The following is a 14693-nucleotide window of genomic DNA, read 5'->3' as shown; positions in this document are numbered from 1 at the left end:
ATCACATGCGAATAATGCGGAGAAATTAGGAAAAGCAGTTGGAGCGAGCGAGACAGCGACTCGTGAGATTTTATTAAAACGGAACAAAAGAAAATACGATTTCTTGATTCAGAACAATTTGATCATGGATGAACAAAACATTCAATCCAAATGGTTGATTTGAATTTCAAGGACTTTTTAAGCACCTTGTAAAAAATTTGCTGTTTTCAAGAATTCCAGGCCTCGACTTTTTTTTGTTAAAAATCAAGCACTTTAAGCACTTCAAGGACCTTGTGCGAACCCTGTAGACTGCGGGTAAAATGGGTAAAACGTTTCTTTTTCGAGCGAATTCGAACGACTCATTAAAAAAAAGATGGGAGTCGTGTAAATCAATTTCATTGTACGGTTATATTCTGACATATTGCACCCAGCGTCTCCAGTATTCGTGGTGAGCGCCTTGCCCACTGCACCATGTAGACGTCCAAATAACTACAATCTGAATCAGAATCCATAACCAGTAACCACACTTGCGACAGTTTTCGGCTCACCATTGCCCCGACTGCTTTGTTGTTGTTGAATCAAGTCAAATCCTAGGTAAGCGTGTATTGTGCACGTGAACGTTGACGTGAACGTGCGGCACACTTCATAGGTTTCGCGGTAAGCGGAGCGCTTAAAAAATATATATATAAAAAAGTTTCAAATGTCTTTTTAAATTGCATTACCGAAATGTGCCACAGGTGGATCTCACGTGAATCTGTACTCTGTAGTACCGACGTGATTCGGTCGATACCCTTAAAAGTACCGTAATCGGTACCCGTCCCTACTAGGAGGATATAGTGAAGTTTGGAGAGGAATGACAAGTGAAGCAACAATTTGTAACGTGTCATTAACAGAGCAGAGTAAAAAGGCAGAAACATACATGGACACGCAGGTACGGGGCGACAGGCAGCAACCTGCCTCTCGCCCCTCCCTCCCCCTCGACCCCCCCTCCCTCCCTCCCTCCCTCTGCCTCTGCCTGCCAGTAACTAACTCTCTCTCGAAGCCGACAGATCAGTATTGTTTTTAGTGGGTGACTCAGGTCAGGACTCAACCTGTAGGCAGACTCCCCCGGCCGGGCACCTGCAGGGCTCTGGCCTGTAACAGCAAACCTAATCCGGCAAAAGACTCCCTCGCTTCCTCAAGGCTCATTTAATCCGTGGGCAGTCTAAAACACTGATCCGGGGCCAGTTACACACACGTTCCCTTCTCTGGAAATACTTAAGATTAAAGCGTAATACAGGGAGCAGGTGCTGATCCTAGGTAAGTAGAGTAAAGCATGTGGCCTGACCGCGCACGTCACTGGTACCTGCACTCCTTAGTACCCACTGCATACAACAGGCCTGTGGTTGATCAGTACTGTTTAGGGCTGAACAATTTGGGGAAAGTATCTAATTAGGATTATTTTGACTGATATTGAACTTGCACTGTGAATTCATGAATATTCATTATTAAAATGAAAAAAAAGAAAGGGAAAAAAATGATCATGGTGGTTTATTTTCATTGCAGGGATCTGTATGAAACAAAGATCTTTTCCTCAGTCTGTAGAATATGATACATCTCTGCAGAACCAAAATACATAGTATAGAATGGTATTTTGACACATATTTTGCTTTTAACAAATATTGCAGCCTCCAGTGATTTGGATATTGCACTCTGCCATATTACAATATCGATACGATTTTGATTAATTGCGCAGCCCTAGTACTGTTAGAACTACTTCAAATCATTAAAAGTACCGCAGTGCCATAGTTGATTAAAACTCAGAATCATTTGACTAGTATGGGAAATTACAAAACCAGACGAGCCCGGTAATTATGTATCATCTACAGTATTTACCACTGTGTGATGACAGCTCATATCGCTGCGGTCGCGGGCTGAGCGGTACGGGGTGTCCTTTGTCCCCACCGTCATGATCAGACTGTTCAACACCCTATGACCCCCACCCCCCCTCTCTCTCTCTCTCTCTCTCTCTCTCTCTCTCTCTCTCTGTGTGTCTCTCTCTCTCTTTCTCTCATGACCTGGGCTGCAGGCAATTTTATATAGCAATTTTGATTTGACTTGACACTGTGCAATAGTACTCACCATTTATTTATTTATTCATTCATTGGAACTTTTTAACCTCAGCGATGTAGCAGTACTGTCTATCTGTATGTCATGTATGTCATATATGTTATGATGAATTGAAATGGGGGACCCTGATGTAAACAAGACGCAAGTCTTTCTCTGGTCTGCATCCCCTTAACACTTTCGCGGCCACTGGGATCCTAAATCTATACTTTATATTATTGCTATCTGTCCATTGTCATTGTCAATTGACACTATAAACCGTCCCTTCAATATGCCTTAAATTAAAAAAAATGTCATCAATACGTTCCCATTTTATAGCGTCGTGAATATGAAGTATATACCGCAATGTTCTGGGGTATTTCCTGGAAGGCGAGATACAGAGCGCTAAGCTAATAATGTTAAATCGAATGGCGTTTCGGCTATACACAAGCTAGAGCTAAAACTCAAAATGCATATTATCGGTATCATGGTCCACCATGAATGCATGAAAGGGGGGGGGGGGGGGCGGGGGACGTCGTTTCTGATTATTTATTACCAATAACGGCATTAGCCTCATTAGCCTCATTCACTGACCGGGTGGATGGCTATCAAAGCAAGGCCCGATCGGGCTGTAATTTACGTGAAAAAGCTCTCCGGTTGGATCCCAAACAGGATTTCGCAGTTATCGATCGCCATCTGGTAGATCGATATGTCCATTGGCTGATGCTATATTCCTTTACTGCATACTGAATTCAGCGTCCCAAAAAAGTATTCCAGGCTACATGCTATAGGCATAGCTTTAGGCTAACAAAAAAGTCCACCCATGATGAAAAAAAAGAAAAACACCGGTCTGTAACAGGGAACACTGCATTATCGAGACAGCGCCCCTACGAGGATCTGGCCGGTAATGCACTTTTCCGAATCCCAAGAGTAGGGTAAATCTGCAGTGCCGCTCGGTGACATTGAGTAGGATATTACAATGGAATAAAAGCCAAAACAACCTTACCACGAATATATACGTGGTTGACCCTCAAGCGTTGGATCCGAAACAGGTATATATATACGTGGTTGGCCACGAATGTGTTAACAATTGTGTGTATTGAGCTGTACTGTATTGTACCCATTCTGCAATCTGTTAATAACATTTTCAATCTGTCAACTGCACTGAGCTACCGGATGCCTGAATTTCCCCAAAGGAATGAATAAAGTATCTATCTATCTATCTATCTATCTATCTATCTATCTATCTATCTATCTATCTATCTATCTATCTATCCATCCATCAGTGGCTACTGAAACCAGTGTGAAAGTACCTGAGAACTGCTGAACAAACTCTTAGGTAGGCTGCACTCCAGCAGTAGACCCAGTATGGTGATGTTAGAAGCATCTTCCTGTGGGAAGCCAGAGCAGAGGGAAACAAAATGGTTTTGTCAACAATAGAAAATCACGAGGGACGGTGTTAATGCCATAATGATTATACTAGCATAGCAAAGCTGGTGGAGAAGGCTATTGGAACTGAAACAGCCCAAGGAAAGTATGCATGTATCAAAGTGTCTGGGTCTCGCTAGTGACTATTGGAACACGCCAACTTTTTGGGAAATGAGCTTATTTGCCATCTACCCTGGAGTTAGACAAGCAGATACATACCCTTTTCTTCTCTGTGCATGCATTAGGCTTAGGGAACAGCCGCACCGTTAGCCTAGCTTAGCGTCATTCACTTAAAGTAGGTGTGCCAGTGTAGCCTAGTTCCCAACAGTCACAAAATACACTCCAAATACAACTCCAAAACTTTCCTGTATGTTGTGACCTGTGTATTTACGCCACGTGAAAAAAATAATAATAAAGACATTATTTTTCGTTTTCTAAGCAGATATATACTCTGAACTAGGGATGTCCGATATTATCGGCCTACCGATATTACCGGCCGATATTGGCATTAAAATGTGATATCGGAAAATATCTGTATCGGTTTTCAAAAAGAAAAAAAAAACTTTATTATTATTTTATTTGTTTACATTTATTTAACCTTTATTTACCCAGGCAAGCAAGTAAGAACAGATTCTTATTTATTATGTTGTGTTAATTCCACGACAAGAGATATGTAATGTTAATTACCTGAAATTATTCTGTTTATGGAAACCTTGCATATATCGGTATCGGTTGATATCGGTATCGGAAATTAAGAGTTGGACAATATCGGTATAGGTAAAAAAGCCAATATCGAGCATCCCTACTCGGAACTATCTTTTGCCGAACCACTGCTGCCTGGGAGCAGTGATTTCATCACCTCAAAAGCCCTGTTGCTTTTTGAAACGGTGCGGCTGTTCCCTGAGCCTAACGCATGCACAGAGAAGAAAAGGGTCTGTATCTGCTTGTCTAACTCCAGGGTAGATGGCAAATAAGCGAATTTCCCCAAAAGTTGGCGTGTTCCTTTAAACTGTCACATATTGTGCAGAAGAGGTTCATTGGTTAGAAACAGGAAGACAAACAACCATTATAGAGTCTGGATGTCGAATTGGAAAACTTTCTTTTTTGCCGTGAAACTATGAATGTTGATTTTCTGCTATGCATTCCAACAGCATTATGGCTAACGCTAACAATTTTACACAAATGCAAACGTCTGTCAGTGTGACCCATATACATCAGTATCAACCATCGCATGGATAACATCTCATTACAGAGTTGCAGTAATGAATCAACAAAAGCATACAATAAAATGTTCACCCAAAAAAAGGTTAACCTCCTCTAGTCTTAAAAACCGAATGACCTTAAAAACAGACTTGGCCCTAATAAATCTCTTTGTCCATCGCTCCTCACGCTGATACTGTTATGAATATTCGAGCTGTGTGTTATTTAGAAGCTGTTTGGACACAGGCTAATGTGGTGGATCGTTTGCATGCGTTGGTTATCAAGTATGAAAAACACTGATATCAGAGCAGGGTGTCATAAAAGAGAAGAGGTGACCTCATCCGGCTAGAAGCTGCTAGTGCCGTTCAAATCTAACAGGTAGAGACATGGGACAACTGGACTGAAGCTAAACCAAAAAGGGCAAAGTCCGGAGGGAGAGAGAAGACAGAGACACACAGCGGTGTCCACAATGAAAGAGAAGCATAGAAGGTCAAATTGAAATTCGCGACTTCCTTTAAACCCCCAAGACTTCCCTGTAAGACCAACAGCTTGTCTCATAAAGTGTAAACACCAGCGACAAAAACACACTTCTCAGCCTCCCATGAAGTATTACACAACGGTATGCCGCCACGGAGGAACAAACTTTTCAAAGCTACAGTCACTGCCACACGACAGAAGGTTAACCCCTTTACTATCACACAACGGTCGGGTTAACCGGCTGTTGTGTGGCAGTGAAAAGGTTAACCTTCTGTGTATCGTCGCGGTGAAAAGGGTTAACCGTTTGGTAGTGCGGCAGTGGAAGGGTTAAATATGTTGCGGGTATAAAGCACATAAGTGCAAAACAAAATGTTCACAATAGAACAACAACAAAACTTTCTTTCATGGTGTTTAGCATCATGTGATGTGGAGTCTTTCTGCTAATTGGATGCTACTTTGGCAGATGCTGTGAGACATAAGAGAGTAAGCACCAGACTGAGAGAGAGACAGTACTTACAGTAAGAGAGTACAGTAAGCACCAGGCTGAGAGAGAGACAGTACTTACAGTAAGAGAGTACAGTAAGCACCAGGCTGAGAGAGAGAGACAGTACTTACAGTAAGAGAGTACAGTAAGCACCAGGCTGAGAGATTATGAGAACCGGAGGTTGTGCTCCACTTGGCCAAGCTGACATTTTGTAACTGCCGCCACACTTCCTGTTTTGGAGGCTCAAACACTTTCACTCGTTTTCGTTTCGTTTAGCGTAACAGCAAAGTATCAGTTTGAGTGTGCACACACACACACACACACACTCCATACTCATAGCCAAGCTCAGGGACCTGGGCTTGAACTATGACCTCTGCCAGTGGGTCTTGGACTTCCTGACGGGCAGACCCCAGGTGGTGAGAGCAGGCAACTGCACCTCCTCATCCATCACCCTCAACATAGGGGCCCCCCAGAGCTGTGTTCTGAGTCCCCTCCTCTACTCCCTGTACACACACGACTGTGTGGCTCAGCGGAGTAGCAATACAATCATCAAATTTGCTGACGACACAGTGGTGGTGGGCCTGATCTCTGCCAACGACGAGAGGGCCTACCTGGAAGAGGTCAAGGTCCTGGCGGGATGGTGCCAGGAAAACAGCCTCTCCCTGAACGTCAGCAAAACAAAGGAGATGATTGTGGACTTCAGGAGGTCGGGGGTCAAGGACTACAGCCCCCTCAGCATCGACGGGGCACCGGTTGAGAGAGTCAACAGCTTTAAGTACCTCGGAGCCTACATATCCGAGGACTTGACATGGACCACACACATTGACAGTGTTGTGAAGAAGGCACGACAACGCCTCTACTTCCTCAGGCGCCTAAGGAAGTTCCAAGTCAGTCAGAAGATCCTTAAGAAATTCTACTCATGTACAATAGAGAGCATCCTGACTGGCAACATCACCTCCTGGTTTGGGAATAGCACTGCACAAGACCGAAGCAGACTACAAAGAGTGACACGTTCAGCCGAACGCACAATTGGAGGGGGGCTCCCCACCCTCCAGAACATTTACAACAAGCGTTGCAGGGGCAAGGCTAAGAGAATCATTAAAGACTCCAGTCACCCGAACAACTGCCTCTTTGAACTGCTGCGGTCAGGCAAGCGATACCGGAGTCTCAAGGCGAGCACAGAAAGACTCAGAAGAAGCTTCTATCCCCAGGCCATCAGGCTGCTAAACGAACAATGAACACTACACAACAACAACCATCAAACGCACATAGCACACACATCCACACGCACACACTCACTTTAAACAAACACACTGTAGCACCCACTCCACACACTTTATAGCACACACTCACTTTAAACAAACACACTGTAGCACCCACTCCCCACACTTTATATTTATTGATGAAGGATTGCACTACAACTCATACACCTTACTGTAAATTGTACCTAAATTGTACCTCATCCCATTTCTGCTTTGCACTATATAGTACTGTACATTAGTACACTGCATAGTATTGTATATTATATGGTAACTCAGTTACGTCTATTCTGCATCGAACATTGTACATATGTCTATACTGAACACTGTGACCTCTTTTTCTACTTCTAAATTACATGCTATACTATGTTATTTGATACTATCTTGTCTAGCACAGCCTCTGGAGCGTAACAGTAAGAAGCATTTTGTATGAAAGTATTCTGTACTTCTGTATGACAACTATTAAAGAAACTTGAAACTTGAAACACACACGGCGATTAGCATCATGAAGTGCATCAACAAAATGTCAATGTCAAAATGTCTGCGTGTGGATTTGTTGATACGCTAGCAGGCCTATTGCGCAGACTATTGTGTCATTCCGTTGGGCAGTGCGCTCTGCTCACAAGTGTTGATCACAATGCGCTTGTTTATGTGTCGAGCTACAGAAGGCGGGCTGGCAGAACGGGATAAGGCAGACAGCTGCTGCTGCTAATGATCACATGTCACCCACCGCCACGACACACTGCGGGGGGGCACCGTTACACACTGTACGACGCAGACGTCAACACACACACACACACACACACACATACCTGAGTTTGGGTCAGCTTAATGCTCTGGATGTGAGGAAATATTAGCAGACTCTCCTTCCTCTGGACAGACCTTAACGAGCCCCGATGGACGCCCACACCAAATACCTGGAACACACAGGGTTAACACTCTAAATATATATATACATACACAGTACATACATGCATACATACATACAGGGTTCCCACAGACATTGTAACATTTTATTCAATGACTAATAAAAGGATACAATTCACTTTTAAATGCCGTTCCTTTATTGAAAAAAGATCTGATCCAATATTTATGGCTTAAAACCAATTTCCGACAATTAGTTACACCTTAGATAAATAAAAAAAAAAATTCTTGATTCAGAATTTTTTTATCATGGATGAACAAAACTTTCAATGCGAATGGTTGATTTGAATTTCAATGCATTTTTAATCACCTTGTTAAAAAAAAGGCTGTTTAAGGAATTCCAGTTTTTTTTTGGTAAAAAATCAAGCACTTCAAGGACCTTGTGCGAACCCTGTACATACATCCTCAACCGTGGGCGACACAGAGAGAGCACTCGACGTGGAGTACATCAGGGGTAGGGTGCTCTATAAGCCTTTTGGCTTCGAACCTATCCTTTTCGCTTGTTTATTTGTAAACATTTCGAAAGATTATTTGTTTATTGTTTATTATTTGTAAACATTCGAAATAAAAATAATTCATTACCACAATTAAGCATCACTAGGTAAACAATGGAGAAGTCTAAGAGCATCAGACATGAGATGGTACAAGATCTTTTTGTATTTCAATGTACTATTATTGTATTGTAAGTGGCTTTGACTTTGAAAATCAAGAGAGAGCATCATGCAGACTAAAGATTTGTTCGAGTTTCAAGGGATGAACACATGAACACATTTGGTGCACTGGGTTTCTCTGTCTCTCTGAAACGTTAAAGGAACATGCCAACCTTTTGAAAATAAATATATATAATTCAGAGTATATATCTGCTTAGAAAACGAAAATGTCTATAATTATACTTTTTTTTACATTGTATTTCTCCACGTGGTAAATACACAGGTCACAACATGTTTACACCTCGTTAAAAAATGGGCTGTTTTCAAGGATTTTTCTTTAGTATCAAGCACTTTAAGCACGTCAAGGACCTTGTGCGACCCCTGGAGAGTAGACGGGACTGACCTGGTATGACAGCACCCCGTGATCCGACGTGTTTATAAATAAAGAGTTTTCTACGTTGCCCTCCTCCGACGGGAGGAAGACCAGTTTAAAAGAAGCCTTCCCTCGGGGCGGGATCACCTGGGAGAGACGGGAGGGAGACCAAGCCACAGGGGGATTAGAGTGGTGTTCAGATCGGGTGAACAGAGAGCGAACACACACTGCTCACGTGGAAATAACAAATATCAAATGTCACCTTGTTGCAACAGGAGTGTGTGGACATAGTCAAAAGAGAGGGGAGACATAGTGCTGGTCTATGTGTGATGTACTGTCATGCACTTGTCCTAATAAACTAACCTACTGTACACTGTAGCACACAACACTTTGATGAACATTGTTACTCAGCTGATAAGAGTTGTGCCCCCCCCTGATGACTTGTCGTACAGAACTTGTAAGTCGCTTTGGATAAAAGCGTCAGCTAAATGACTAAATGTAAATGTACTGTATAAACATTTCGTTTATCGTTTATTTGGTCACCTAGGCAACAGCTATTCTTCCTGGGGTCAACATGGAACAAAACAAAAAACATACTGTACATATACCTATATTTCCAAAAGATTTAACATGAACAATTAAGTAACAAACACTTTAAAAAAGAGTGACACGCAAAGAAAGAGAATAATAAGAAACTTCCCAATAAAAAGTGACCACTGTTTTCAATTGTTGACACACCACATTTAAATAATAATAATAATAATAATAATAATAATAATAATAATAATAATAATAATAATAATAATAATAATAATAATAATAATAATAATAATAATAATAATTAATAATAATAATAATAATAATAATAATAATAATAATAATAATAATAAAGAATAATAATTGTGCCGATTCCCCATCAAGACTATGAGTGAAGAAGTTGCTGTGGAATTAAACTGGTTGTTTTGAAAGGAGGCCAACCAGGGACCCAACGGGGGTCCGGCACACAAGGGAAGGCCACGGTGGGGAGTGGGACTAAAGTTAGGAGGGAGTGGGACTAAAGTTAGTAGGGAGTGGGACTAAAGTTAGTAGGGAGTGGGACTAAAGTTAGTAGGGAGTGGGACTAAAGTTAGGAGGGAGTGGGACTAAAGTTAGTAGGGAGTGGGACTAAAGTTAGTGGGGAGTGGGACTAAAGTTAGTGGGGAGTGGGACTAAAGTTAGTAGGTAGTGGGACTAAAGTTAGTGGGGAGTGGGACTAAAGTTAGTGGGGAGTGGGACTAAAGTTAGTAGGGAGTGGGACTAAAGTTAGTAGGGAGTGGGACTAAAGTTAGTAGGGAGTGGGACTAAAGTTAGTAGGGAGTGGGACTAAAGTTAGTGGGGAGTGGGACTAAAGTTAGTAGGGAGTGGGACTAAACTTAGTAGGGAGTGAGACTAAAGTTAGTAGGGAGTGAGACTAAAGTTAGTAGGGAGTGGGACTAAAGTTAGTAGGGAGTGAGACTAAAGTTAGTAGGGAGTGAGACTAAAGTTAGTAGGGAGTGGGACTAAAGTTAGTAGGGAGTGAGACTAAAGTTAGTAGGGAGTGGGACTAAAGTTAGTAGGGAGTGGGACTAAAGTTAGTAGGGAGTGGGACTAAAGTTAGTAGGGAGTGAATGAATGAATGAATGAAAACTTTATTTAACAGATTGCAGAATGGGTACAATACAGTACGGCTCAATACATACAATTGTTAAGGGGATGCAGACCTGAGAAAGACGTTTGTCTTGTTTCCATCAGGGTCCCCCATTTTCAATTCATATAGACATTTATGACATACACAACATACATGACATTTATGGCATAGGGACATATAGGTATTTAGTACTGATACATTTGTGACATAGGCGGTATTCAAATATACAGTACTGTTACCCCTAGATCCTGACAGAGTATATACATATGATGGGGAGGGGACTGTACATTAGGAGGGGGTGGGTGGGTGGGAGGGAAATATACATACGGCGGGGAGGGAATATATACATGCGGTGGGGAGGAGACTGTCTATTAGGAGGTGGTGGGGGTTTTGGGCATTTACGGTGGCCAGTTTCGAATTGCAGCCTCCCGTAGGTGCCCTTTAAGGGCGGTTTTGAATGTGGGCAGGGATTCACATTCCTTTACAGCTTTGGGTAGGGCGTTCCACATTGTTGTGGCATAATTGCGAAACGTGTTTAGTCCCTTGTTTGAGCCGAATCTGGGTTTAACATGATTTGTTGAGCTTCCTCTGGTGTAGTGGTTGTGGTATTCACTGACCTTTGGGAAGTATTTTGACATGTACATGGGCACCCCGGTCGTATAGTGTATCTTGTAGACCAGGCCCATTGCAAGTTGCTGTACTCTGTCGTCTACTCTAAGCCATCCTAGGTTGGCAAAGTGGGCAGGGGTGAGGTGGGTTCTGGGGTTCAGGTCAAGTAGTAGTCTGACCAGTTTGTTTTGTGATGTTTGTAATTTTGTTTTAAGCGCCTTTGAGGTGCTTTGGTACCATGAGGTGCAAGCATAGTCGTAGTACCCTTGAATGAGTGCTCCTGCCAGAGTCTTCAGGGTATTCTTGTTTACCAGAGAGGAGATCCGGTACAAGAATCTAGTTCGTTGGTTGACTTTTTTTATTACGTGAGACTAAAGTTAGTGGGGAGTGGGACTAAAGTTAGTAGGGAGTGGGACTAAAGTTAGTGGGGAGTGGGACTAAAGTTAGTAGGGAGTGGGACTAAAGTTAGTAGGGAGTGGGACTAAAGTTAATAGGGAGTGGGACTAAAGTTAGTGGGGAGTGGGACTAAAGTTAGTAGGGAGTGGGACTAAAGTTAGTGGGGAGTGGGACTAAAGTTAGTAGGGAGTGGGACTAAAGTTAGTAGGGAGTGAGACTAAAGTTAGTGGGGAGTGAGACTAAAGTTAGTAGGGAGTGGGACTAAAGTTAGTAGGGAGTGGGACTAAAGTTAGTAGGGAGTGGGACTAAAGTTAGTAGGTAGTGGGACTAAAGTTAGTAGGGAGTGGGACTAAAGTTAGTAGGGAGTGAGACTAAAGTTAGTAGGGAGTGGGACTAAAGTTAGTAGGGAGTGGGACTAAAGTTAGTGGGGAGTGAGACTAAAGTTAGTAGGGAGTGAGACTAAAGTTAGTGGGGAGTGGGACTAAAGTTAGTAGGGAGTGGGACTAAAGTTAGTGGGAGTGGGACTAAAGTTAGTGAGGAGTGGGACTAAAGTTAGTGGGAGTGGGACTAAAGTTAGTAGGGAGTGGGACTAAAGTTAGTAGGGAGTGGGACTAAAGTTAGTAGGGAGTGGGACTAAAGTTAGTAGGGAGTGGGACTAAAGTTAGTAGGGAGTGGGACTAAAGTTAGTAGGGAGTGAGACTAAAGTTAGTAGGGAGTGGGACTAAAGTTAGTAGGGAGTGGGACTAAAGTTAGTAGGGAGTGGGACTAAAGTTAGTAGGGAGTGGGACTAAAGTTAGTAGGGAGTGGGACTAAAGTTAGTAGGGAGTGGGACTAAAGTTAGTAGGGAGTGGGACTAAAGTTAGTGGGGAGTGGGACTAAAGTTAGTAGGGAGTGGGACTAAAGTTAGTGGGGAGTGGGACTAAAGTTAGTAGGGAGTGGGACTAAAGTTAGTAGGGAGTGAGACTAAAGTTAGTGGGGAGTGAGACTAAAGTTAGTGGGGAGTGGGACTAAAGTTAGTAGGGAGTGGGACTAAAGTTAGTAGGGAGTGGGACTAAAGTTAGTAGGGAGTGGGACTAAAGTTAGTAGGGAGTGGGACTAAAGTTAGTGGGGAGTGGGACTAAAGTTAGTAGGGAGTGGGACTAAAGTTAGTGGGGAGTGGGACTAAAGTTAGTAGGGAGTGGGACTAAACTTAGTAGGGAGTGGGACTAAAGTTAGTAGGGAGTGGGACTAAAGTTAGTAGGGAGTGGGACTAAAGTTAGTAGGGAGTGGGACTAAAGTTAGTAGGGAGTGGGACTAAAGTTAGGAGGGAGTGGGACTAAAGTTAGTAGGGAGTGGGACTAAAGTTAGTAGGGAGTGGGACTAAAGTTAGTAGGGAGTGGGACTAAAGTTAGTAGGGAGTGGGACTAAAGTTAGTAGGGAGTGGGACTAAAGTTAGTAGGGAGTGGGACTAAAGTTAGTAGGGAGTGGGACTAAAGTTAGTAGGGAGTGGGACTAAAGTTAGTAGGGAGTGGGACTAAAGTTAGTAGGGAGTGGGACTAAAGTTAGTAGGGAGTGGGACTAAAGTTAGTAGGGAGTGGGACTAAAGTTAGTAGGGAGTGGGACTAAAGTTAGTAGGGAGTGGGACTAAAGTAAGTAGGGAGTGGGACTAAAGTTAGTAGGTAGTGGGACTAAAGTTAGTAGGGAGTGGGACTAAAGTTAGTGGGGAGTGGGACTAAAGTTAGTAGGGAGTGGGACTAAAGTTAGTGGGGAGTGGGACTAAAGTTAGTAGGGAGTGGGACTAAAGTTAGTAGGGAGTGGGACTAAAGTTAGTGGGGAGTGGGACTAAAGTTAGTGGGGAGTGGGACTAAAGTTAGTAGGGAGTGGGACTAAAGTTAGTAGGGAGTGGGACTAAAGTTAGTAGGGAGTGGGACTAAAGTTAGTAGGGAGTGGGACTAAAGTTAGTAGGTAGTGGGACTAAAGTTAGTAGGGAGTGGGACTAAAGTTAGTAGGGAGTGGGACTAAAGTTAGTAGGTAGTGGGACTAAAGTTAGTAGGGAGTGGGACTAAAGTTAGTAGGGAGTGGGACTAAAGTTAGTAGGGAGTGGGACTAAAGTTAGTAGGGAGTGGGACTAAAGTTAGTAGGGAGTGGGACTAAGGTTAGTGGGGAGTGGGACTAAAGTTAGTAGGTAGTGGGACTAAAGTTAGTAGGGAGTGGGACTAAAGTTAGTGGGGAGTGGGACTAAAGTTAGTAGGTAGTGGGACTAAAGTTAGTGGGGAGTGGGACTAAAGTTAGTAGGGAGTGGGACTAAAGTTAGTAGGGAGTGGGACTAAAGTTAGTAGGTAGTGGGACTAAAGTTAGTAGGGAGTGGGACTAAAGTTAGTAGGGAGTGAGACTAAAGTTAGTAGGGAGTGGGACTAAAGTTAGTAGGGAGTGGGACTAAAGTTAGTGGGGAGTGAGACTAAAGTTAGTAGGGAGTGAGACTAAAGTTAGTGGGGAGTGGGACTAAAGTTAGTAGGGAGTGGGACTAAAGTTAGTGGGAGTGGGACTAAAGTTAGTGAGGAGTGGGACTAAAGTTAGTGGGAGTGGGACTAAAGTTAGTAGGGAGTGGGACTAAAGTTAGTAGGGAGTGGGACTAAAGTTAGTAGGGAGTGAGACTAAAGTTAGTAGGGAGTGGGACTAAAGTTAGTAGGGAGTGGGACTAAAGTTAGTAGGGAGTGGGACTAAGGTTAGTGGGGAGTGGGACTAAAGTTAGTGGGGAGTGGGACTAAAGTTAGTAGGGAGTGGGACTAAAGTTAGTAGGGAGTGAGACTAAAGTTAGTAGGGAGTGGGACTAAAGTTAGTAGGGAGTGGGACTAAAGTTAGTAGGGAGTGGGACTAAAGTTAGTGAGGAGTGGGACTAAAGTTAGTGGGGAGTGGGACTAAAGTTAGTAGGGAGTGGGACTAAAGTTAGTAGGGAGTGGGACTAAAGTTAGTGAGGAGTGGGACTAAAGTTAGTGGGAGTGGGACTAAAGTTAGTAGGGAGTGGGACTAAAGTTAGTAGGGAGTGGGACTAAAGTTAGTAGGTAGTGGGACTAAAGTTAGTAGGGAGTGGGACTAAAGTTAGTAGGGAGTGGGACTAAAGTTAGTAGGTAGTGGGACTAAAGTTAGTAGGGAGTGGGACTAAAGTTAGTAGGGAGTGGGACTA

At 43.1% G+C, this 14693-nt stretch overlaps 1 protein-coding gene across 2 annotated transcripts in view; it reads right to left on the bottom strand.

The window, feature by feature from the left end:
* tmem131l (transmembrane 131 like) overlaps positions 1-14693 on the bottom strand; it is a 161123-nt gene that overhangs the window by 82078 nt on the left and 64352 nt on the right. For both annotated transcript variants that reach the window (XM_084317960.1, XM_084317961.1), the window contains exons 6-8: positions 8890-9006; positions 7725-7829; positions 3378-3455 (exon numbers count right to left, since the gene is read on the bottom strand). In XM_084317960.1, the coding sequence (XP_084174086.1) occupies positions 3378-3455; positions 7725-7829; positions 8890-9006 (300 nt within the window). The remainder of the gene's footprint in view (positions 1-3377; positions 3456-7724; positions 7830-8889; positions 9007-14693) is intronic.

The sequence above is a fragment of the Notolepis coatsorum genome (genome assembly GCF_963971535.1).
Source record: "Notolepis coatsorum genome assembly, chromosome: 7".
Taxonomy (NCBI): domain Eukaryota; kingdom Metazoa; phylum Chordata; class Actinopteri; order Aulopiformes; family Paralepididae; genus Notolepis; species Notolepis coatsorum.
The sequence above is the reverse complement of the archived record's forward strand: the minus strand, read 5'-3'. Positions and strand labels throughout refer to the sequence as shown.